Here is a 25,838-nt window from a genome sequence, read left to right as displayed (position 1 = left end):
TTCCATCTCTCCATAGTACAACCTGGAAGTGTGGGAGATTTTCTGCCTCAACTTTAAAATGCATCAGCACAGAGAAATGATAACTCTTTGAGCTATCAAAAATAAACAACAGATTGTACTTAACTATAGTAAAATAAATGACTTTATACAGCACTATCAAAGCATTGTTTTTTACATTCATTAAGAGCAGCATTCATTTTATTTATCAAAATTATCTTAAAATGAAAAGTGGACTAAGGTAAAAACAAAAAGATAATACTATCTTCAGATAAACTCCTTAAAAAGTCCTGCTAAAAAAAGGGAGAAAGAAAAAGTCCTGCCAAATCTTAAACTATCAACTACCACACTGTCTGCCTCTGAGAGGGTGCTTTTACACTTCTGCTGAACCATTTTTCACGGAAATTGTTCCTGATTTCCTAATGGATGTTGTCAAGATCAGAAACAGCCTCCTGTCCCACATCCTACCTCTGAACAAATACACATGCTTTATTCCTGTGTATGAATCTGACTAATCACCTCACTTCCATTCCTGAATCCCTGAAAGGGAATACACAGTTCTTCTAAAGCCTTCAATTAAAGTGCTGTCAGTTAACCTACAGCTGACAGCCCTAGAAATCCCAGCTTCACGGGGAATTTAAAAATAATGACAATCACATGCATATTCATTAATCTCTGTATCAGGAGGTGGCAACTGTTCTGGTTGATACAGAGTGTCAGCTTGAGATGTCTGCAAGCTTAACTAAGTAACTCCGCAGTTTTATATCCTGGGGTAAAAAGGGCATGCCCTTACAGCACCAGGACGTTGTTTATTGTGTCAACATAAGAAGTTTAGAAGGTTAACTAAGCAACTCAGGAGGGGGTCAGGGTCCTTACTTGGTATTTATCCAGAGTCTGTGAAAAAGAAGACACCAAAATGGTGTGGGTGTAAAGGACTTCCCCTCCCCTTTTTTCTCTTGCTGATTTTGCTGTCTTCTGCCTCCTAGGTTGTTGTGGTTTTTTATTGATTTTAATAATGGAGCATGGTAACACTAAGAGGCGCCCTAACAGATCTCCTGCACGCTACATTTTAATTTCTACTCTCAGGTGTAATACTAAGACCTGAGTGGGTAGTTGAGGGAAGGATCTCTTCCCACATCCAGGATGATTCAAAGATACCTCACCTGATCATATAAAATTCTGAATTAAGAATAGGTGGAATTACATTAATACAAAAATGTTCTTTAATTATAAACTCATCTTGTATTTTACAATGTCACCAAATTCCTTGAAAACTTTACTTGTAAACCTAATACCTGAGATATAACAGCTAAAATAGCATAAAAAATGAGAGAGAAACTTCCTCAGCTAGCTCTAGAGAAAAAGTCTCAAGGAAAGAAACTACTAAATCGCAGAGAGCATACTACTATGTTTAAAGATTGCTAGCTATAGAACACAGGAGACTTGTACACCATAGCCATGAAGAGCTCCACTGCCCAGAAGGAACCTTTGCCTGCCTGGGGGCCCTGGGACGACACTACCTTTGAGACCTTGCAGAAGCAAATGTATAGGACAGACATGTGCCACCAAACTAGCCAGATGACTCATTCTTTCTCATTTTTTCATCTCTCCCTTCTATCAGAACATCCCCCATTTTGAATTAAGGGATCTATTGCACCAGCAAACATCCAGTATCCCCAAGAAGCACTAAAAAAACCACTCCACTTAAAATAACACATCGCAACTCTTCTCAGTCTATCAGTTTGCCATGGTTCAATAACGATGCCAAGCAGAGCGCTTCTAGGAAATGTCGCATTCCACTGCACATGGCCAGCCCACTCCTTGGTAAAGCTGGATGCTAAGTCTTAGCATCTCCAGCCCAGAGACCCACAGTAACCACTGGCCACCGTTTACTCTGACCTATGTACAGGAAACACATCTTCATATCACAACATGAACCATGCAGAGTGGGAAAGACAGGGAACTCAAGGCCGATGGTTAGAATTACACGGATAACCAAGAAATAACTCTAATCTTGTCTCCCCCCCCACACACACATGTGACTTTTAAAAGGAGGTTACAGAGAAATGTTTGCTATACAATTTAAGAATATACAATATATTTTGGATATTTTACCCACTATAGACTAAATTATAACCTGAAACTCTAGCCTGTAGCCAATCATAATATACAACAAAATTCCTCTTAATTAAAAAAAGACCACAATGCCTCTCTTATTCTAAATTAACAAGCATTAAGTTCTATGATACAGCTTTTTAGTGCACCCAAATCAAACTGACTAATAAAGGAGGAAATGGGTAAGATTATAGTAGGAAAAACAATGAAGAACAAATGGTACAGAAGGAACAGTCATTGGTTTGCGGGGGTGCCAACTTTGGATCTTCTTGCATGTGGTTCTCACAAAGCTCTCACTTTACTCTTCAGTAAGCGGGCAGAAAGATTCTCTGAGGTCCTAAGAGATCATGCCTCCTAGTTTCACCTACCAGGCTTCCTCAGTTCACCAAGGCAAGAACCCAAGCCCCTGGCTGAGAGAAATGCCCTCCATGTTCCCAGAGCCTGTCTCTAGCCCATCAAGGACTCCGGAAGGAAGACATCCTTCAAGGTCAGCCCATACAGTGTGCCCTCTTAGCACTATCATGTCTCTTTCACATGTTGCTAAAGCAGCAACTATGTGCTTATTTTTAAGAAACAGAAATAGGGTGCAGCCCACTATTTCTAAGAGCTAGAACACAAAATAACTGTGTTTACCCTGCTTACTTGTTTACTCCCTGGCATCTTACAATTCTTGCCACATAGTGAATTACTAGAAAATTTTAACAGGTAAGTGAATTACTAGATAAGAAAGTATTTCAATTAAGTATGAAAGACAGTATACCTTTTTTGTACAAATATATCTGAAAATTATTTTTCCCCAAAAGTGATATACAGAGCTAGAAAATTAGTAAGCTAAAAAGCAAAGCAAATCTCTACAAGATACGGAACACTAGATGTGTTATCTTAAACTGTTGATGGTTACTTGAAACTGTTGCTTATTTTGCTTCTCTCATTTATTAGTTGGAAGTTACCCTTATATAAAAGATTGTATTGTAAAAATCTTAGAAAGCTGCCTTCTATTTGTTATTCTACTGTTAGCCAGAAAGGTCATCACAAATGGCAAAGGTAACACCCAACACCAGATTAGAGAAGGACAGCTTTGTAAGCGAAGCCATCAGAATGCTAACGTGTGCAATTACACCGCCTTCTACATTGGATTAAAATCAGTCGTGTGCTACATAAGCAAGTTTTGGTCCAGTAGGACTGCGCAAATGAAGATGGTCCCACCAGCTGAGGTATAGGGTAAGCTGTACCATCTAGATTTGTGTAAGTTCACTCTGAGGTCTGCACAAGGAATCACTGGACATGTTTCAGACAATATAACCCTGTCATTTGTGGTAGCAAAGCTATATTTCTTTTAGTACCTAATGGGATCATTATTATTTAGATGATAGTTCTATAGAGAACTCTGCATCCTAGCACTGAACATAACTTCTAATCCTCATGGAATGATATTGCATGTGATCAGCAACTACACCTACAGCTGACATATCTGTCACACTAAAGAACAGTTTAATTCCTGCATTTTCTATGTGCGTAGCTCTTTACCTACATCTTACAATGTCCCTCCTGGTGAAATCCTTAGCTGCACATGTGAGGAGTTTAATGTGCAAACTGAGGTTATGAGAAAAGCTGGTTACTGCTTAATAGGGTGGCACCTGTACAATGAATATAATAGTGGGTGCTGACAACTGTGTACTTCCTCTTAGTCACTACTCCTGATAAAACTGTGCTGAGTAATGTTTCAATGGAAACGGACACACTATGATGTCTGAAAGCAACATTCAAATTTATGTTCTGGCAAATGTGCTAAACACAGAATAGCATCCTCAAAGCTTTCATTTTGAATAATATTCAAGGTCAAACAAAAATCAGCCCACAACATATATTTCCCTAAATGATAGTATTTGTTCACACTTTTTAAGCCATTAAGGATTTTTAAACACTGAAGAATTTTAATTTATCTCAATAAGACTTTCATTGGGGTTGAAAGTATTTCCAAGTATTAAGTGTAGTAAAAGCATATTTAAAAGGGTCCAAGGGACATCACCAAACAGTAGGACTACCTCCCTGAACTGACTGCCATGGAGTGAGCTGCTTAGCCAGTGCTGAGGTGTCCGAGAGGCATGTTTCCTGCCCCCAGTGCTCTGGATGCTCATGAGTGCATATTAACAGGTTTGTGACAAAATCCTGCCAGCTCCCACTTGCTACTCCTTCTAAATCTACTAATGGTGGCTTTACTGGATACTGTCATGTAATCAACAGTACAGAAACCAGAGTATGAGTTAAAAACAAGTTGGAAAAAAAACCTGCTAAAGTTTCAATAAAAGCCATACTGAATGCATCAGAAGACTTGATAAAGACAAGCTGACTTAAAAACTCTGCTGTGAAATTGTGAGCAATACAACATAAAACTTGAGGGAGAACAGCATCAAAAGATGAAGATGCTACACTATGACTGCTAACCATGATCTATTTCTCCTGTCACTCAAGAGAAATACGAGATGCAACCATGCATTACGGACATAAATATGGGCAGAATAAAAAGAATGCAGGACTACTCACAGCAGAGCAGGCTAATATTCAAAAGACCCCTGAGTGAATATTGAGAGCATGCAGCTGTTGCTTTTCTGATTCCTACTTTATATCGCTTTTTATTAATAACTGGGCTCTGCCAGGTAAAAGGACTTTCACTCTGTGTGCACAAGATTAGTTTGAGGAGGCAAAGGACTATGCTAGCCCTTTATGCAATGTTTAATTTTTTTCTCCAAACACTATTATGTAGAAGCTGCTAGAAGGCCACAAAACTTGAACAGGTACATGCTCAATGCTCTTTAGTAATATTGCCATTCCTAACATTTATGATTCCATGCATTAATACAAGAAAGAACTTCCTACAACCTAGCTGAAAATCCACATTGCAACTCTAGATGTTTGCAACAGGAGATGACCACATACATGTTTTTCTACACCTTTTCAGAATGGGTTACAGAAATGTTGACGTAATAGTTCTGCACCCAGCTCTCATTATGCAACACAAAGATGGGAGACAATAAGAAATTTTCAGCCCCAAACCTTAGAGAAACTTTACCTCAATAGCTCATCTGCAGTTTTCTCCCAGGACAAACCCTTCAAACCAATTTTTAAAACTACAGTCACTGGGCGTGGTGGCACATGCCTGTAATCCCAGCACTCAGGAGGCTGGGGTAGGAGGATTGTTGCAAGTTCGAGACCAGCCTGGGCTACAAACTGAGCTCAAGGCCAGCCTAAACTGCATAGCGAGACCCTGTCTCAAAAAGACAAAAAAAAAGAAAAATAAAACTACAGTCGTATGACACAACACTTTTAAATATATCTACAAACAATATGAGAAAATGGTCAACAACAGGAAAACATAGGGAAAACAAAAGCTTAGTTTACAAATGTGTTTTTGATAGGACCTAGTACAAAATTAGTATACTAAGGATATATATACTGCTATACTGAGGGTACTCAAAGAAAGTTAATTTGATCAATAGCTTTCCTAAAATAACCCTTCTGTGTTGGGTTAAACATTAAAATTCAGACACATACATAATGAAAGATGAAAATCACTGAATCGAACAGAATTCAATGTTAATTTCTGCCATGCAATAGCATCTAGCAATCATGGCATATCATTCAAAAGGAAAGCTTTGTCTAAAAATAGTTTGTCAAATTTTGCATATATTAAAAGGAATAAAGACATCCTCCTAAAAAGCAATCTTTTGTTTTTCTTCTATATAAACTTGCTTTCCATTTCAATGTCAATTTTGCAGAAACCTCACTAAAACCAAAGAACAATCCCGGGGTGATCTCAAGGTTGAGTCAGCCTGGTATTGTACTTTGTCCATTATGATTTTACACTTGCTCCAGGGGAAACCAGATCTCCACACATATTTCCATGAAAGTTATTTTGATATCCAGCAAAACATTTTTCTTGCATTTAAAAACAACCTCATAAAGTGATCATACGACTTAAAAAGATATACTAATTAGTATATATTATTTATATTTTGTACAAAAGAGTTACTATTTGTAAAAGCTACTAGGAATAATATCTGGCACATAGTAAGGACTATAAAAGTTATTAAATTTTTAAAAATAACTCTCAGTGTGAAGAGCTCAGAGCTGAGACTCCTATGAGCAAAGCACACCAGGTAAATATGCCAAAGCTAATTTAGGCCAGAGCATGTTTCTGAGAATGAACGACACCAAGGACAAGGGAGGTACACACAAGGAGAAGGGGAGTGCAGCAGCTTGGTGACTAACATGGGCAAGGACTTGCCAATTTAAAGTAAGCCTTACTGCCTAATGGTATTTTGTGCCTATTTATCTACTTGTCAATGTTTAATTCTTTCAGCATAATCTAAGTGGAATTCTGAAGACATGAGAAGGGGCAAACACCATGCATCTCTACAATGTTCTCATTTAGAAGGCTCATACCAGTGACTTTCCTTCAGTTTAGAGAGCACAGCAATAATCTCGAAGCTATCTTGCCTTGACCTTTGCTAAACAAAAGCATGTAAAGTATATGGACAAAATGACTTAAAAAACATATTATGAATTAATTAATTACATAATGAACTCAAATTGGAAGCAACAAGACAAACTACAGTTTTTAATATCTGGTACTAGGTTTCACTAATCTTGCCTTTATCACATAAATTACAAATACTTACTGAGCACTGGCGTTATGTAAAGCTGGGTGTAGGGGGAAAAGAAAGACAGCCTGACAGACTTAAATGGTGGGTAAAGCACGTTTACAATGTCAGCTTACTAACCAGAGATAGTCAGGGTAATCTCCTGTGGAGACCCGGAGGACGAGGCAGCAGTGGGGCCAGCAGCTTGGGCTAGAACCTGGCTGAGACTTGAGTTGTTAATGGTCAGAGTGATCTCATGTGGGCCTGTGGAGGTGGACACGAGGCCTTGTGAAGTCATCACTTGACTTAGGTCCTGGGTCCCTGCTCATAAGCACAAAGCAAAACAACGTTGAGCTCCGAAGTAATACTTTTTTTCTTGTTTTAAAGTATCTTAGTTAGTTATTTCAAAAAGGTAAGTCAAAATAAAACATCAGTCATCTCTAATTATTTCATCTACAAAAATAAGACTTGCCTAGCATGTGCAAAGCCCTGATTTTAATATCCAGCCTGGCAAAAAAAGGAAACAAAATTTATTACATGGTAATTATACGAACATACTCATCTATACATACATACTGAGCAAACACCACTGACAAGGGAAAACTTATTTTATCTTTAGGACATCTGATTTTATTTAGTGAGCATCACCAAGAGGGAAAAAAATGACATGATTAGTATCCTAAGACCAAATGTGTGATTATAAGCAAGAGACTGAACCTCCAGCTGATGAAATAAACAAAAGTGAAGGGCCCTTACCACTGCTGCTGGTGGTCAGCACAGAATCCTGCTCAGACAATGGGCCAATGGTCAGATTAGCAGACGTCACTGTGGGCTGCAAGGACAGGCCTGAGATGGGCTGAATGACGACACTGGCTGGGACTGTGCTGTCAGATGTCTGTCCAGTGTTCTGTGGGGCCGCACCAGGTTCCCCTGGGAGAGGCTGGGTAAGGAGGTTGCCCTGCTGCAGCGTTTGCTGTAAAATACTTGGATCAATCTGAAAACCAACACAGATACCTGCCATGAAAAATTTCGTGCTTCTATGTGATTCAGATAATCTTAAAGCATGGAAAACCGTATCAGTTATCAAACCTGCAATGTGATGTTATTGATGCTGGAGGCATCGATTCCAGAAATCTGAACATTTGGTCCAACCAGGTTTGCAGCCAACTGTAACTGGATGCCTTCCAGAGTGGCCAAGCTCCCATCTGTCAAAGACACTGTCAAGTCACCACCAGCTGGACAGAGGGAGAGAAAGGAAAGGACTAAATATCATAAATGCTTTTTAAATCCAAAAGAATTCATTTTTTCCACAGGGACTTTTAAATACCCAAGGTTTACATACATTATGTTAATATGATCCAATTGAGATATGCTAATATTTATATGCACACATGTTATCTAATTTAATGGTCACAAAACAAATCCAGGGAAATAAATAATGATGTTACCCATTTTAAATATATCAGAAAAGTAAGCCTATTGGTTACCCCAAGGTTTAAAATAGCAGCGACCATTGAGCAGGGCAGCCCAACTTTAATTGTTCTATAAGTCAATCACAAATAGAAGAGGAGTCCACAGGGTATCTGCTGGCTGTTAAGAATTGCCACATTTATTGTAAGTATGCAAAGAGACCCATGTGGCTAAAATTTAATACTGTTCATGTATAGTATGCCCCAAAGACAACTGGACAACTACTACATTAAAAACAATGGTAATAAATATTTGCAAATTATATATCTCACTATTATATTATAAGAATGCTAATTGAGCTGGGCATGGTGGTACATGCCTCTAACCCTAGTACTCGGGGAGGTAGGAGGATCATCGGGAGTTCAAGACCAACCCAGGCTACAAAGTGAGCTCAAGGCCAGTCTGAGCTGCATAGCAAGACCCTGTCTCAAAAGGACTAAAAAGAAAAGAAAAGAAAAGAATAAAGAATGCTAACTGAGAAAGAAACAAATTAAAACTCATTAAAAACAAAATCTAGTGGTGGCAATGCCTACATTCCTACACTCTGGGAGGCTGAGACAGGATGAACATAAGTTCAAGCCCAGCCTTGTCTCAAGACTTTGTCTCAAAATAAAAAAAGGCTGGGGGTGTAAGAGCAAAGACCTTGGATCCATTCTCCAGTACTACCAAAAAAAGAAGGAAACCAACCATAGTGCTATGGGCTTCAAAAGTAGATATGACAGAGAAAAACAAGGGAGTAGAAAGATAACTGTGTAAAAGATAAAAATCTCAATTTCCCTATTCCTTGTAAAAGAAACGTTCAAGGAGGAGGGACCTCTTCCCGCTGAATGTGATGTCTCTTCCCCAACAGGAATAGATAAGAGAGATGCAAGTCACTGTGATGGCTGGGCTATTCCCCAATTCAGCACCTACCTGACACTGAGGCAGGAAGAATAGCTTGGCCCACCAACCCTTGCAAGTTTTGATCAAATTGTCCTGTTAGGACAGAATTGTTCATGATAAACACATTGGGGTCACTGGAGGAGGTGGAGTTGAGAAGGTTTACAGACTGCAGTCCTTCTGATGAGCTTCGAGTCACAGGTTTTCTGGCTTTCTTGGGGTCTGGTTTGTAATGAAACTGCATGTGAGTTTTCCGTCGCCCAGAGGTACGAAAGCGTAGCTCACAGTGCGGGCATTTGAAAGGCTTTGCTCCTGTGTGCAAGCGCATGTGAACCTTCAGACTTCCTTTTGTAGAAAAAGCATTGCTGCAGACATGACAACTGAACAGCTTCTGACCTGTGGAAAGCCCAGCCAAGAATCAGTAGGGGCTGATGACCACTCATAATTTACAGATACCCTTATACACTGGGATAGATGAAGCGTGCTAAAGTTTAGACTGAAGTGCTTTAAAGAAAGCCTTTCACCCATAACATGTAAGGATGTCACAGGTAATGGTAGAACCTTACCAGTATACTGTTGACAATTTATTTATTTATTTATTTATTTTTGTTTTTGTTTTTCTCTGGTACCGGGAACCGAACTCACGACCTTGCACTTGACAGGCAGGCGCTTTGCCGCTGAGCTAAATCCCCAGCCCTACTGTTGACAATTTAAATTTGGTACTTTCACAACCTTGGGAGTTTAGTGTCCTGAAATCCCTGCATTATATGTTGAACCTTGACTGCAGTATCTGATTTACATTTACAGAAGCTAGTAAGTAGCTGGACTTAGCCCAGGTCTGTACTATTCTTACTTTTCTTTGACTTTACAAAGGGTACTTTAGTACCTCTTTATTTTATACTCTGCCAAACAGGAACATCCAGAGTGCCAGTACAGGAAGCACTGCAACTGGAGAATGTACACAGGAAAAGTACCTTCTGGGGGTACAGATATGATTCACATACCCGTTTCTTTGTTCCAAGTATTAGCCCGTCAAAAATAATCCCAGAGGGAACAAAGGAGGGAGACGGAGACATGCAAGAAGGGAGAAGTAAAAAAAGAGTGAGAAAAGAAGGAAAAATAGTCACAAAGCTTTTATAAATGCAGAAGGGACAAGGGCTGAAGGGAGAGAGGGGAATGGGAAAAAAGAACTAAGTTATATCGTGTACAGGTACAAACTCTCTATGATGAATGTGATCGTTATGTATATCTGAAATGTACCAATAAGATGTGATTGAAGAAAAAAAATAATCCCAAGACTTAACATAAATGTATGAAATTCCACTTGTACTCATTTAATTTTACTCAAAATCAAAAATTAAGAATATAGGTAAATTTGAAGGTTACAACCCAGGAAATCATAGTGACAATGACTAACACTGTGAGTTTACCACATGCCAAATGCTCTTCTAAGCTACTCACATATCTTAATGCATCTAACTCCCTAACAAGGGAAGTACTATCTTTAACCCCATTCACACACAAGGAACCTGTGGCTCAGAGTGACTGGCCTGGGCTCACCAAGCTTACACACGGATAGCAGAATCTACATTCAGCAAGAGGAAGAGAGCTGCGTTGTAATCCAAGAATACACTGTGTGGAATTCAAGAAGCCAAGGCAGTGGACCACTTTCAGGTTCTTGAATCAGATGAAGATTAAAAAAGAAAAGGAAAGAAAAAAGACCACAAAAAACAAAAAATCTTCTCCTTCCTAAGATTTTATCCCCTCACTTAAAAAAATACAACCCAGTTAGGCATGGTGGTGCATGCCTATAATCCTGGCCCTCAGAGGCTGAGGCAGGAGGATTGCTGTGAGTTTGAGGTCAGCCTGAAGTCAGGGCTCCACAATGAGTTCAAAGGCAGCCTGAACTACATAATAAAACCCTGTCTCAAGAAAAAAAAAAAAAAAAGTATTACAATCTGGTAGCTGTCATCAGACTTGCCAAGTCTCTAGTTTTTCTAAAGCCCAACAAACTAAATTTCTTTAGCCTGAATGAGATTAATACAGAATATTTTACACACAAATATTTAAGCTGAGTAAGGATACATTTATAACTCAATTTTTGAGATCTAATCCCTTTATATCCATTTTCACAGTTCTTGACTTTTCAGCTTCCTATAATTTTGAAAGTACTTATATGCTTAAAATATAGAGAAACAAAAAATTTTAGTATTGTAAGACATCCACCAACCCTGCAAATGTGTGTTCCTTACCTGTGTGAGTCTTCACATGGCAATCAAGGGTAGATTTCACAGTAAAGCTCTTTCCACATTCATCACATTTGTATGGCTTTTCTCCAGTATGGATTCGAACGTGCCTGTCCCAAAAGCATTTGTTAATTAAATGGCTTTCTTTTTAATTGTATGCACAGTTATAAATACCTTCATAATTTGAAATTGATAACTACATAAATAAAAATTGTTACTGTATATTTAAAGATTTAGGAAATAAAAATTATAAGCTTCACTATACACAGAAGATCATAAACAAATCTAACAACAAAGGATTTGCAAGACAAATGCAAAAAGAGCTAATTTTCTTAAGAATTAAAGTTTTTAAAAATTAGTGAAAAGATCACATTAGAGTAGACAGCTAGTTTACAGAAGAAGAAATACAAACCTCCAAAAGACATACAGAAAATTAAGCAACCACACTTAGAATCCAAAAAGAGCATACTGCAAGTACAAGATAGGATTCCCCCCTCTTGTCTGCTAGTATAAAACAGGCGTTAGAAGGTCTCTGAGGGACACAGAAGTGCATGACCTCCCAGGCCCTTTAGGAAATGTATTAGCAGTGAGCTGTGAGACCCACAGAGGGCTACGACACAATCTCTGTAGTGTCCTTTTGCATAAGGTTTCGAAGCCCGTGAGCAGATTTGGCAACAGAACTTTGGGATACCCATGCAACAGAAAACATTTAGACACAGGCCCTGTCTCCCTAGTCTGCAAGTTCTGGAGCTCCTTCTATCCTTTCCCCTGTGTCCTGGATTCCAGATTCCTCACCCTTCTGCTACCCTTTATTTTATTCATCAGTCACTGCTGTTTGCTTTATTATACACTTCCTTTGGTCTCTTCTGTGTGTACTCCTCACACAGGCCAACAGTCCCTGAAGGAGGAGGATATCTGCTGCTCTTCCAAACGTCTACAAAGCCCAGCACACTGTTCCTCAATAAACAAACTAGTTCTGCTTTTTTATTACTACCACAGTTACCCAGAAATATGCTCAAGCAATCAACAGACCCTATTCTCAGGAGGTCACTGTAGAGGTAACACAGGCTTAAAAACCTCCTGCTCCAGAAAGTGACCCCTTACTACACTGAAGAGTGTGTCAAAAGGATGGGAAGCATGCATTTTCAACTTTCCAGAGCCACCTGCACAGCCTGGCAGCAGCCCTCACCTCACCAGGTCGCTGGGCTTTTTGAAGCTTTTGGGGCAGTAGGTGCAGCAGTTGGCATGCTTAGGCTCAGACTCCAGCTCTGCCTGCTTATCCTTCATCTCGCTGATGCGGTCCTTTTCTGCAGCTGATTGCACCAGGACCTTCTCAGAAACGGTAGCACTCTCCTGGGGCCGAATCTTGGCGAGCTGGGCTGTCTCCTCCTCTGTAAAGGTGATCACCTCTGGACGGGACTTTCTCGATGCATTTCTGTCAGAGCTTTCTTCCTCTTCCTCCATACACACATCTACTTAAAGCACAGGAAGAGGGGTCAAAATCCTTGCAAAAGCTCAAGTTTCAACAAAACTAGAAATAAAATTAAGTATGTAAGATTACAGTTAGCAACTCAACTAGCTACCCTTAAGATGGGAAAGAGTTGTTTTTCCCACCACTGTTCTACCGAGAGCATGGCAAGATCATAAAGAAGAGGCCACACGAAGGATGAGCCTTTGGGGATGCTCCACACCCACCCAAAGATGCTGAAACTGATGATCTTCTACCCCGCCGCGAAGTTGGAAGAGGCTGGGAAACATCCAGGGTCCACACAACCCATAGTATTCACACACACACACTTTATTACTAGCAAATCAGACGCTCAAAAATGGAGATCAAAATGATACATTAGCCAAAAGCCTCCATTACTACAAAGAGGAAAGTAAACCTTAGAAATATGTATATGTTTAACTATTCTCCCAATGAAATACAAGGATATATTGACTGCATGAAGAACAGAAACACTCGGACTCAACAGAAACTTGAAACAGTGAAGCGGACAGTGCTGACCCCAAGTGAAGCTAATAGCCAACTGGATTATCTTTCTTACAACATAATGAGGAGAAAAGATGAGAAAAAAGAAGGGCCTATAATCCCAGCATTCGGGAGGTTGAAGCAGGAGGATCACTGAGAGTTCGAGGCCAGCCTGGGCTACAAAGTGAGCTCAAGGCCAGCCTGAACTGCATAGTAAGATCCTGTCTCAAAAAGACAAAAAAATCAATCAATAAATAAATAAGGAAAAGAAAAGAAAAAAGGGGGAGAAAGGTAAGAATGGAGGAGAACAGATCACAGAGGACAGAACCATAAGATTCAATATCCATTTGGCAGGAGCTGCAGAAGAAGGAAACATGGTGAACTAAGATTCTACATTTGGAAAGACTTGGGGCAGGTTACAGACAGTGGCCGCACCAGCGCTGACAATGCAACATGGAAGCAGCCAAGAACACACCAGCAGAGCACATGCCATGGGAAGAACCAAGGAAAATGAAAATGAAAAGAAGAAACAGAATAGGATGCACACAGGAGGCCAAACCACCTGCCACAGGAAACATGACTATCACAAGACTCCTGGTGTGGTGTGAGTGAAGCTGGATAACAGGTAACTCTCCTATGGCCACGGGAGATCCAAAGGAGGAAAGTAAGATACCGTACATCAAGGTGTTTACCAATATGCTGAGGCCTTCCCAGAGCCCCACAAGTCAGTCCTGACAACGTTCAGTTAATGGTATCACAAGCTTTATCAACTGCTCAGAAAGAATATGTAATTAGACTTAGAGATTATATCCATAATGGCTAATAAGTTAGTACTCTCCAGACTACAGTCCAAAAATAGTACTCGGATATCCTGTATTCTTTAAGGAAAACCTATGCGCTTTTTATACTTTATTAAATCTCAGGATAATTAACAGCTGGAAATAAGGACTCTCCGAAGTACTATCAGATTGAAAGGTATGAACTATTCTAGGTACAAAACTGATATTCAGAGCATCCGCTAACAAGGTTAACTCAACAGCTGTTCTGCAATATGTAAGTCAAAGAGATGGGAAGGAAACCCTTAAGGCAGGTTAGGCAAATTCCTCAGTATGAGAGTTGAACAGCTCATTTCAGTATAACATATTAGAGACCCTAAGAGTCTGATTATGATCTCAAGGTCCAATGACTGAAAGCAGATAGAGGAATAAGCAACTAAAGAGTGAATGCCAAGAATCCTCAGCAGGGGCGTGGTGGTGCACGCCTGCAACTCCAGCACTTGCGAGGCTGAGGCAGGAGCACTGCCATGAATTTAAGGCCAGCTTGGGCTGCACAGGAGCAATGTGGTGTTTCCTGGCTCCACTGTGTTTCATGACACCACTGCTGGACCTTGCCTCTCAAACTCTGTATCTGTTTCCTTTGTTGCTCTAATAAAGTGCCACCAACTTGGTGGCCCAGAACAACAAAAAAATTATTAAAAAAAAAAAAAAAAGAATCTCAGCAGATCTGACCTCTGAGATCAAACAGTCATTGAGGTAACATTCAACATTCACCATGTACCACTGTGGGATGATAGTACGAGCTGCAGCAAGGGCAAAAAACACACTCACAGAAGGCACAAATGTTCAAAACTACTGCTCACTAAACACTGACGCCCCATACACTGGGGCTTCATGCGTGAACATGTGAAATGTGCACATTCTCAACACAGAAGACGGTGTCATCCTCCATCACAACCCTCTATGGCAAACATCACTTCTGGTACGGCAATTTCTGTCAAATAAAAACATTATGGTGAGTCCTCATCCACTTTATTTAGTGGATCTGGCACCTTTCAATCTCTGGGTTTTCCTCAGTCAAAAATGATCATGATTGGTAAACACTTTGAATCAATTCAGGACACTGAAGCAGCCACACAAACACACTTACAAAAAAAGGGCTTCTAGAATGCTTCACAAGTGGGGAGAACAATGGGAGAGGCATGCCTGAAGGAAAGGGGGTGGGGGTGGGGTCAGTGGCAATGTGTCTTTTACAATAATTAATTTATTTAAACATTCAATATTTTTGATCATGTCTCATACAAAATGAAAATCCTCCCAGCTGTAAAGAGCCTAGTGTCAATTAAATGCTGACTCAGAAGAGCCCAGGTACTAGCTACACATCTATCTATAGTGGGTTATATAATAAAGTATGTCAGAGTTTCACGTGGTCACCTGAAGGCCAATGCTTACCAGATCAAATATGTATGTAAATTTGTAAATTTCACAGGCAAGATTACACAGATTACAACAGCATGTGCAGCATGATATATTTGTCAGAAAGTTAAACTCTACCTACGTACAGGTATGCATGAGTGCGGCTACAACACAATGTTGGAGTGCGTGCTAATGCTGTCTGCCCCAAATGAGAATGATAAGAAAGATATTCTCATCATGGTGCATCTGAATTTTTTCAAAAAACATGTAAGTTTTCATATTCAGAAAGTAAATGAGCTTTTAAAAACTCAGGGTACTACTGAATTGAAGGTATACACAGCTAAGCTTTGTACATTAATTACTATATTAGCATCTGGCTGACAGTCTTTGCATGAACAAAGGAAAATACCTCCACCCTCCGTTTCTTCAGTTGCTGATGCAGCAGAGGGGGCCGCCTGGTGTCTCTTCATGTGCTTCCTGCAGTGGACCGCAGTGCGGAAGCCCTCTTCGCAGAGCGGACACTTGTACGGCTTCATGCTCATGTGCGTGGCCATGTGCCTGGTGAGGCTGCCATTGGTTGTGAATGAAGCATTACAGACACTGCAGCTGAAAGCCTTCACCCCTGTGAAGACACAGGAGTTGAGGATGGTAAGAAAGATAATATTTTATTACCTTAAAATTGTAAGCACGTCAAAGCAAAGATGCAGTCAATGAACCATCAACTTAAAGACAATTTATTGTGCTATGATTTCTGGTCTTTAGAAATCAAACTGTTTTAAAGTCATGGAATCAGGGCCTGTCTTGTTGGTTTTACTGAAACTGATAACTTCTGAAATGTTTCTCAAACCAAGTCTTCTCTGTCTTACATCATTTATATCTAAACTGGCAACACGTTTGTGGATTCAACTACAGATATGTTTTTTCAAATTTACCTTTACATTTCTGTCATAGCCCATGACTCAGGTCAGTCCTACAGAAAGTGTGTAAGACCTCTCTAAGGCTTCATTCATACAAAGCCCCACAAGGCAGCCCCCACTCCTCTGCACCAGTACCCCTTGAAAAATGCATAGCTACGGAGATGTTGCTCCCATCCCTGTCTTCCTTTGTCAGCTTCTGTTAGCCCCTACAGCAGGGCCTTTAGCCTCCACAAATCTGCTCAAAGCCAATCTTTGCAGGAGTTCTTAAACCCACTCCCCAGCCACGAACCTATGAATGCGCCTGTAGGATCTTTCCCATTTTCATATGCATAACATTCTTACTTCTTTAGTTTGCTTATAAGTTTCTGGTTTTGTGGTGGGGGGGTTGTGCATGCAACACCAGGGACTAAAACCAGGGCCTCGTGCATGCTAGGCAAGCATTCTACTACTGAGCTACATAGCCAGCTCTTTTAATTTTTTTTGAGACAGGGCTGTGCTAAATTGCCCAGGATAGTCTCACATTTGCGATCTTCTTGCCTCAAGCACCCAAGGAGACAGGATTACAGGCACTGTGCCTGGCTTTGCTTGTGTATTTCAAAATGCACACCTTCAGATTCCAATAAAGCCTTACACAGAACATATTAATATTAAATATATATTTTTGTTTAATAAGTATACTGAATATATTAAACAGATAGACAATATGTTAAAAATATAGAATTGTAAACCACATATATAATAAAGGTCTAATAGCTGGAATATACTAAAAAACTGACAACTCAATAATAATAAGACAAATGAGCATAGAATTAGAATAGACATTTTTCAGTAAGCAAAGATGTTCAGCATTATGAGGCATTGGCAATATGTAAAGCAAAACCACAATGAATTATGAAGATGGTTATAATAAAAAGACAGTAACAAGCACTGGGAGGGATGTGGAGAAATAAGAACCCTCTTACATTTGTTCAAGGGCCTGTAAAATGGTGCGGCCATATTTTTTTAAATTTTAAAGAGAAAAAAATTTCAAAACAAGATAATGGGACAGTAAAAATGATTAATACATTGCATATTGTTATCTTTAAATTAGTTACTCAGAGTTCAAGATATAAATTGCTTAAACAGTATTAGCACAAGAGAGAAATTAGTAGTAATAACTATCAACTATCTTGTATGTATATTATGTGTGTGTGTGTGTGTGTGTGTGTGTGTGTGTGTATATTTTTTTGCTTTTCCCTTCCTTCCTTCTCCTCCTTCCCATCCCAGTTTTTCTTTCCTTTTGAATAGTTTCTTCCCATTTCACAATACCTATTGTACATTTTGGATTTTATTTAGTCTTTCAGCTTCTCACACTAGGGAGACGATACAATGTTTACATATGTGAGTCTGATTTATTTCACTTATGAGTATGATCTTGAGTTGCATCCATTTACCTATAAAACTCTCCAGTTTATCTTTCTTTATGGCTGAGTGAAAAAAAAAACAACACAGTTTTTTTATCCACTCCTCCACTAGTGGTCATTTAGAGTATTTCCAAGATATAGCTATTACAAATTGTGCTGCTATAAACATGGGTGCACATACACTGCTGTGATACGATGTTTTTAATTCTTCTGGGAAGATACCCAGAAGGGGATCTTTTGGGTTGAGTGGGACCTCTACTCCTAGATTTTTAAGAAATCTCCACACTGGATTTCCAGTGTTTGCACCAATCTACACTCCCACCAACAGTGGAGAAGAGTGCCTTTTTCCCCATAGCCCCTCCAGCATTTGTTACTGGTTGATTTCCTGATAATAGCCATTTTTTCTAGGGTGACATGGAATCTCACTGTTATTTTAATTTGCATCTCTCAAATGACCAGTGATGTTGAACATTTTTTCATATATTTATTTGCCGTTTGTATTTTTTCATCTGAGAAGTGTGTTTTCATTTCAGATACCCATTTTTGGACTGGGTCTTTAAATCTGGGAGATCTGTATTTCTTGAGTTCTTTTTACGTTCTCGACAGTAACCCTTTGGCTAAGGAACAGCTGGCAAACATTTTTTCCCACCTTGTGGGTTGTCTCTTCACTCTGTTGGTGGTTTCTCTTGCTGTAAAAAAGCTTTTTACTAAAAGCTTTACTATTGTTGATTCTTTGCAATATTTCCTGTGCAATCAGGGTTTTATTCATAAAGTTTCTGCCTATACCAACATCTTTAAGAGATCTACCTACTCTATCTTCCAGCAAACTAATGTCTGTTTTAATATTTAGATCTTCAATCCATTTCGAATTTAGTTTAGTGCAGGGTGAAAGATATGGGTCCAACTTTAATCTTCAGCATGTGCAAAGCCAGTTTTTCCAGCACCATTTATTAAAAAGGATATCTTTCTTCCAGTAAATGTGTTTGGCACCCTTTTCAAAAATAAGGTGGTTGAATATGTCTGGAGATGTTTCAGGGTAGCCACTTTAGAAGACAGTTTGACAAAGTCAAAAGTTTAGAAACAGTTATCATTTAAGCTAGCAATTTCATTCCTCAGTACAGAAATGAAGACATGATCATATAGAAACTTACATACAAAGGTTCATAGCAGGATCATTCATAATAGTAAAAATATGGAAATAACTCAAATACTGAACTGACAAATAGGTAAATAAAATCTGGCATATGCATACAACAGAGTATTATTGAACATAAAAATGAATGCAGTCCTGACACAGGCACAACATGGGTAAACCTTGTGAAGTAAAAGAAGCCAATCACAAAAGACCACATGCTGGAGTGATGGCGAACCTTTTAGAGCTCTCAGAGATACAGAAAGTGCACTGCAGCATGCACACTTTAGGTTTACCACCACTGACATAGTAGCATGAGTCCATTTGTATGAATTGCCTAAAACAGGTGAATGTGTAAAGACACAGACTGATCAAGGATTGCCTAGCACTAGAGACACTGAGCGGGAAGGGAGAGTGACTGCTAAGGGGTTGAGCTTCTTTTATTAGCAGTGAAATGTTCTAACACGACATAGTGGTAGTACCTGTAGAATTCTGAACATGGTAAAAACCACTAAAGCGGACTGGACGATACATGGATTGTATATCTTTGAGTCATAAAATTAACAATAAATAGCCAAACATGGTGGCTCACACTTGCAATCCCAGCCCTCAGGAGACTGAAGCAAGAGGATCACTGAGAGTTCCAGGCCAGCCTGGGCTACAAAGTGAGTTCAAGGCCAGCCTGAACTGCAGAGTGAAACTGTTTCAAAAAGACCAAAAAAAAAATTTTTTAAAGAAATAAAAAAAATAAAAACAAAACAGACATAATCTCCATGTGAAAGGCAGATAATGACCTGTGTGTGTCTTCTCATGGGACTTGAGGACACCGGAAGAGACAAATCCACGCCCACAGAGCTTGCACTTGTAGGGCTTTTCCCCTGTGTGTGATCGTACATGCTGCTTCAAGTGGCTGGACTTCTTGAAGCCTTTGTTGCAATAATCACACCTGCAAACCAAACACATAGAGCTCAGGCCCTGCTCCTTCAGATCACAATTACCAACATAATATCTGAGAAGAGAGGAAAGCAAACAGCTTTGGTGACAATCACCAACCAAATGAACACAACTCTTGCAGAAAACTGGGTATGTAGCCCACATGGAGGTAATGATAATATACAATACAAAATGGAGGCAATGACAATCTGCTAAGTTAAGTACTACTTTAATTTCCAGATTGGGACATCCTGTAAAAATTCCTCAGCAGGCAAAATATGTGATTAATTAGAAACTTTCTCTAAACACACAGGAAGAAAATTTATCATGTGCTATGTTTTCACTAAGTCATTGGATACTGCTGAAACCTCCCAGTGCTTCAGGATCAGAATCATTATGGATACTGGACATTCAGAAATGAATATCCATATTTTTTTACTAAAACTTTTAACAAAATAGATTTTACTAGATTTATTTTGAATACTATATAAACATGCAGGATTACTTTCCCTCTAGGTGAGTGATGGTGAACCTTTTAGGGCTTTCAGTGCTACAGCTACAAACAGCCTGATGCAGCACGTGTGCCACAGGTTAGCCATTGCTGCCCTAAACTGTTACTGAATTAAGTTAAAATTACTTTAAAAGTTGAAATAATTGTAAGTTTCAGCATCCCTGTTTACATATTAAGAGCTGCCTGCATTATGGCACTCCTTGATCCATTCGCAAGTGAATTACAGCCTGCATAACACAGTCGGCAGTCCTCCGCAGCCCATGCTTGAACTAAGAGCTAAGGGAGTAGAAACACACACAAACATTTTGCTGCAATCTCAACTGTGGTTTGGTGAGACTATCTATCTACTAAAAACGGAAAGCAAGCATCAGAACAGTGAGTTTGCACATGCAGTCAGGATGGGCTCTGGTCAATGATAAGCAATAATAAAAATCGCCTTGCAGGACAGAAAACTACCATACCACTTGAAATATACTGAGGTATGGAGAGAAAGCTTCCTGAAAGTCACCTCTGTTAATTAAAACCAACAACCCCAGCAAAAGGATTTGGCCGTGCTATACAGAAACAACCTTCCTTCCAGGGCAGTCTGACCAGCAGGGCCTGCACCACCACCCCAGCCAACCTCCTGTCTCATCCCTGGGCCCATGACCACTTCAAGGCCCAAATGTCGCTCACTCAGGACAGACCCTCTCTGTCTGTGGAAGGGTCGAGTGCACTGTCTTCATAGAATATAACCACCTCCCTTATACACTAACAATTACAGAGTAATTCTTCCAACATGTCCAATAACTACTAAATTACAAGGGTTAGCACTTGTAGGTTTAAGCATCAATCTTAAGGACAAAAACTAAACTTTGATCTTAAACCTAACAAGTGCTTAACCTAGCACTTGTAGGGCAGTATCACTAGAGGACAAGCACCACATGAAGTAGTGGATTTCAGTTTATCCTTATTACAACCCTGAGATCAATGAATTCCTCCACTGAGACCAGGTGGAAAGATTGGGCCCTACTGCATTCCTGGAGGTCACAGCCTCAGACTTGGCTCATCTGAAGTCTGGGGGCTTCACTGCTCTCTCTGCTTATTGTACTTTAGGGGGGAAATAAGGGTTATGGATGCTGTGTTTTTTAATGTGTAGGAAAAGGATTCCAGGTCTTTTTGAGAATCCAGTGAAAGAATATATTCTATCCTCAAAAAACAAACAACATGCATACAAACATTTCCTTCAGAGTCCTTCTATCTCATGACTGGTCCACCCGGGCCCCAGGGCTCACTCTTCCTCCTGCTGAGTATCCCTTCCTGGAGTGGCCAGGGTGTAATCTTGAGCCACTTCTCTGTTTTGCATGTGTACCCCTCATTTTAAACACTGGTACTGGCAATTCCCACATATGGACTTCTAGGCTGGACCTTTTCCTTTACTTCCAAGCTGATGGAAAGAACTGAACACATGCTATTCTTCTTAAACATCAATCTTAAGGACAAAAACTAAACTTTGATCTTAAACCTAACAAAATCTGCCTTAACCACATGACAGTGGTCTCTGCCTTGTGGAAGTTCAGGTCAAAATCCTCACAGACCTATTAAATCTCTGTTTCTCCCACATCTTAACCTGTAGTGGATCCTACAGACTCCACCTGCTACATGTGCTCAGAGTTCATAATCTCTGCTTATGATAGCAGCAACTGCCCTTCAGACACCCGCCATGTGGTACTCAGCACCATGGGCCACGGTATCCCTTCACCTTCAGTGAAGTTTTCTTATGCATCTTGCTCATTTTCTTCTCTACTAGAACGTAAACTCCATCTTGGCTCACTAAGATGGCTCTAATGCCTGGCAGGTAATAAGCCCTGAAGGTTGCATAAATGAATGAATAAATGATGTGAGGCTCTAAGTCCAGGAAGTCCCAAGCAGATGCCATGATGAAATCATAAGAAAATACTAGATTAATGGAACTGAGAGCAGTAATGCAAAATCCCAAATCGGACATTAGCGAACAAATCCATAGTGAACAGATCAAATTGCAAATAAAATATCACGAGAGTCATAGCAATCCTGAGGCTATCCATATGCGGTGTGATCAAAATATATGGTGAATGTTTAAATTTTTAAAAATTTATTACAGTAAAAGACATGGTATTAATTCCCCTCAAAATTATCTGCCTCACTTCAAACAGATTTATTCCATTATTCTGGCCACTTTCTGAAGCAGTTCCAGAAGTCCTCTTTCATGAGTGTCTTTATGAAACATGATCAAAAATACAGTGAATGTTGTCACTGATTGCCACCCAACAGAAAAACACTATGGTGTGTCCTCATCATCCACCTTATTCACTGGAGCTGGCACCACATGACTTCTGGCTTGTGGAGGACATTCTATAGTTTACCTTTCAATGTATTACCATGTGGAACTTTGAGCCTGACCAACTCATATGACTGTCTGATTCAGGAGAAAGTCTAGCAAAAGTATTAGTGTAAAAGGAAATGATAGCAGACCTTAGTCCCTGTGGAAAGCTGCTGGAAACACTAGATGCTCTGCTGAGATATGTCTGAAGGAATGATAACATGATGGCTACCTAAGTCAAAGTCTAGTTCCTGTGTTAATTAAGCTGTACTGCCCTTGCTAATCCTGTTAATGATTCCTTCCATTTCTTGTATTGCTGCTTTTCATTTGAAAGCCAATAAAAGCCTAGAGAAAATTGTAATCAAGGCTTCAGTCCTAGAGGTTATAGCCCCCTGATCCTATAATTTTGTCTCTCTTGTTTTCCTTTTCATCTGCTACACCTCGCCACACCTCGTTCTTGGGACCTATCACCCCACACAGAAACCACCTTATACCAACATGGCTCTTCCCCAAAGTCAAAATGACAATGAAAGGTAAACATTTTGAATTGATTCAGAACATCAAGACAACATGACAGTGCAACTGTCATGACATTTGCAAAAGAGGATTTACAAAACTGCTTCAGAAACTGGCCAGAACAATGAGCTAAGTGTATTCAAAATATACAGGAGTATTCTGAGAGGGATTGATATCCATGTGTCTAATATTTAATTTAAATAGCCACTGTATTTTTCAATCATACCATGTATGTACCTTCAGAACCCTTGGACCCCCAAAGTAAAAAGCACTGTTCTATTATATTCTTAAACTTGCAAATTCAGTGAACTGTCAGGATACTGCCCTTCTGAAGATCAAGAATCAAATGCAGAAAACACTGGCTCAACTTAATATTGTGTCTGAGAAACAAATCCTATGTAAAGGTAATAAAGTAATTACCTGGGCTTTCAAGAGTTATGTGTATTAATATTAGCAAAACATACATTTTCAAAAATCTTAAGACCATTCACATGAGGTTAGGTAGTTCATCAGACTTTTGGGAGATTATAAAGGAACTAGTTTCTTGTTAATTGGCTCTGGAAAAAAGTGATGTTTAAAAATTTTTATAAATAAAATTATTAAACTATTATAAAGCTAAGGCAATCTATAGAAGATAATGCTCATTTTGTTTCTATGACATGTATCTTCATCTTTAATTTTATAAGTACTGTACTTCTCACTGTGAACATGTGCCAGTGTCTGTGCTGGCAGAGCCTGTTGTTCTGCAAGTGTGTCGCAGGCACACAGTACACAGCAGTGCCCAACACACACTGCTCAGCAGACACACCTACGACTGCCTTAGAAATCCTCTCCCATGGCACAGTCTTAGACAAAAAGGTGCCATTTAAATTTATTTCTAAAAACATGATAATAATGGCTTAAAGTGGTGGCAGAAAGTTACTGCAGAATGGATTAAATGCACCAAAGAAATGGATTAAATGCACTAAAGAAAGACTGTTGCATACAAAGTAGGTCCTCATGCTTACTAGGAGTATAAACTATACCAAGTTAATCTTTGTCTCAGATCCTTAAGAAAGCGGGAATGAAAATGGACACTATATCACAGAGTTTGAAAGTGACGAGCCTTGGGCAGTAGGCACTCAGTGCCGGAGGCTAGTCTGTGCAGTTACCTGTGAGAGCGCCTGCTCTGGTCTTCACCATCCTCTAGGAACTGGGGGCGTTGTGTCTGCAGGTCCAGCTCCTCTTGGGATGGCTCCTGAATCAAACGAGTTGTCTAGAACGAGCAGAAGTAGAAAGCAGAGTAGGTGAGTATCTGTGAAGAAACACGGAACAACTCAACAACCAGGAACAAAGGACACAAACACTCATAAATGTGGATTTACCAGCAAAATTGCAAGTTGTCCACTGTGATCATTTGGGCCACAGCAATAGTAAACATCACAGCTGCAGAATTAAGCAGATATTTGTTTTCTATTAACCTACACTAATATAAAACCCAGCGGACCATGAAGTTGATTCTCTGATATATCTTAATAAGAGGTTACTCTTTCATTGTCTTGACTCTTAGGAGCTACTATAGTTTGGATCTTAAATCTCCCCCAAAGGCCCATTTGCTAACAGCTTGGCTGCCAGCCCTTGTTGCCTGGGGTTATTTATTGCAAGCCAGGGGAACCTTTAGGAGGTAGGGCCATGTGAAAGAAAGTGGTGTTGCTGCCCGTGAGAGACACACTGGGACCCAGTTCCTCTTCTTTCTCTCTCTACTTCCCAGCCACCATGAGGGGGTACTGATTTGCTCTACACATATCCCCATCACAATATTTTGCCTCTGCACAGGCCCAAATGCAGTGGAGCCAATGACCAAAGACTGAACTGGTGAGCCATGATAAAGCTCAAGCTGCTTTCTCAGGTATTTTCTCATAGCAACAGAAAGCTACCACAATGGCAGTGAATTAAAGTCTTACCTTTGGAAAAGATTATGTCTCCTCTCTTTGTCACAAAAGTTACAGATAGAAAAAAGAAAAGCTACCCTTCACCCCCTGGAATAGTACCACATATGGAAAGCAGTTACGTTAACCCTCCCCACAACACAAGGGTAACAACCCATGTTACCATAGCACGACTGGTCAATGTTCTCCAACCCCTCCAAAACATGTGCTGTGTAGAATATGCCCTATGCACAGGCGGTAAAGGGTAAGCCAGGTTTCAGAATCCTGGACAGTCAAAGAGCAGACTGTAAAAAGTAGAAATCTATCTTGCACATCGCTGGAAACAAGGACCTGTTTCTAATTTGTTCACCTGACTTTCACAACCAAAGGCAGTCAAGCCCCCCATTCAGCTATATCACTTGCACTGGGTTGGCACAATTTTGCTCAGAGGGCTCTATAGTAAGGGTAAGTTACTAAGCAGCACGTTTTCTATGCCCAGATTCAGTACCTGCTGTCAATTATGTGGTTTTAAGCTATGAAAAACTACTGTGACACTTTCAGGCCTACTACTGGGCAGGACTACCAACAAATTTTAAAGACAGAAAACAAATGAAAGGTCAATCATTTTCACCACTATTTAAAAATAAATTCTATGAACAGAAAAAAA

General features: G+C 39.8%; 1 protein-coding gene across 5 annotated transcripts in view; it reads right to left on the bottom strand.

The window, feature by feature from the left end:
* Positions 1–25,838, bottom strand: part of Znf236 (zinc finger protein 236) — a 129,903-nt gene that overhangs the window by 34,424 nt on the left and 69,641 nt on the right. For all 5 annotated transcript variants that reach the window (XR_001232999.1, XM_005373095.2, XM_013511523.1 and 2 more), the window contains 9 exons: positions 24,416–24,519; positions 19,758–19,909; positions 15,921–16,133; positions 12,537–12,819; positions 11,354–11,457; positions 9,135–9,497; positions 7,842–7,987; positions 7,509–7,746; positions 6,894–7,073 (listed from right to left, as the gene is read on the bottom strand). Coding sequence is in view for 4 of the 5 variants with exons in the window: in XM_005373095.2 (XP_005373152.1) it covers positions 6,894–7,073; positions 7,509–7,746; positions 7,842–7,987; positions 9,135–9,497; positions 11,354–11,457; positions 12,537–12,819; positions 15,921–16,133; positions 19,758–19,909; positions 24,416–24,519 (1,783 nt within the window). In the remaining variant the exon portion in view is untranslated. The remainder of the gene's footprint in view (positions 1–6,893; positions 7,074–7,508; positions 7,747–7,841; positions 7,988–9,134; positions 9,498–11,353; positions 11,458–12,536; positions 12,820–15,920; positions 16,134–19,757; positions 19,910–24,415; positions 24,520–25,838) is intronic.

Source organism: Chinchilla lanigera, unplaced genomic scaffold (assembly GCF_000276665.1).
Source record: "Chinchilla lanigera isolate Chin_1 unplaced genomic scaffold, ChiLan1.0 scaffold00001, whole genome shotgun sequence".
NCBI lineage: Eukaryota > Metazoa > Chordata > Mammalia > Rodentia > Chinchillidae > Chinchilla > Chinchilla lanigera.
This window is presented reverse-complemented; position numbering and strand designations above follow the sequence as displayed.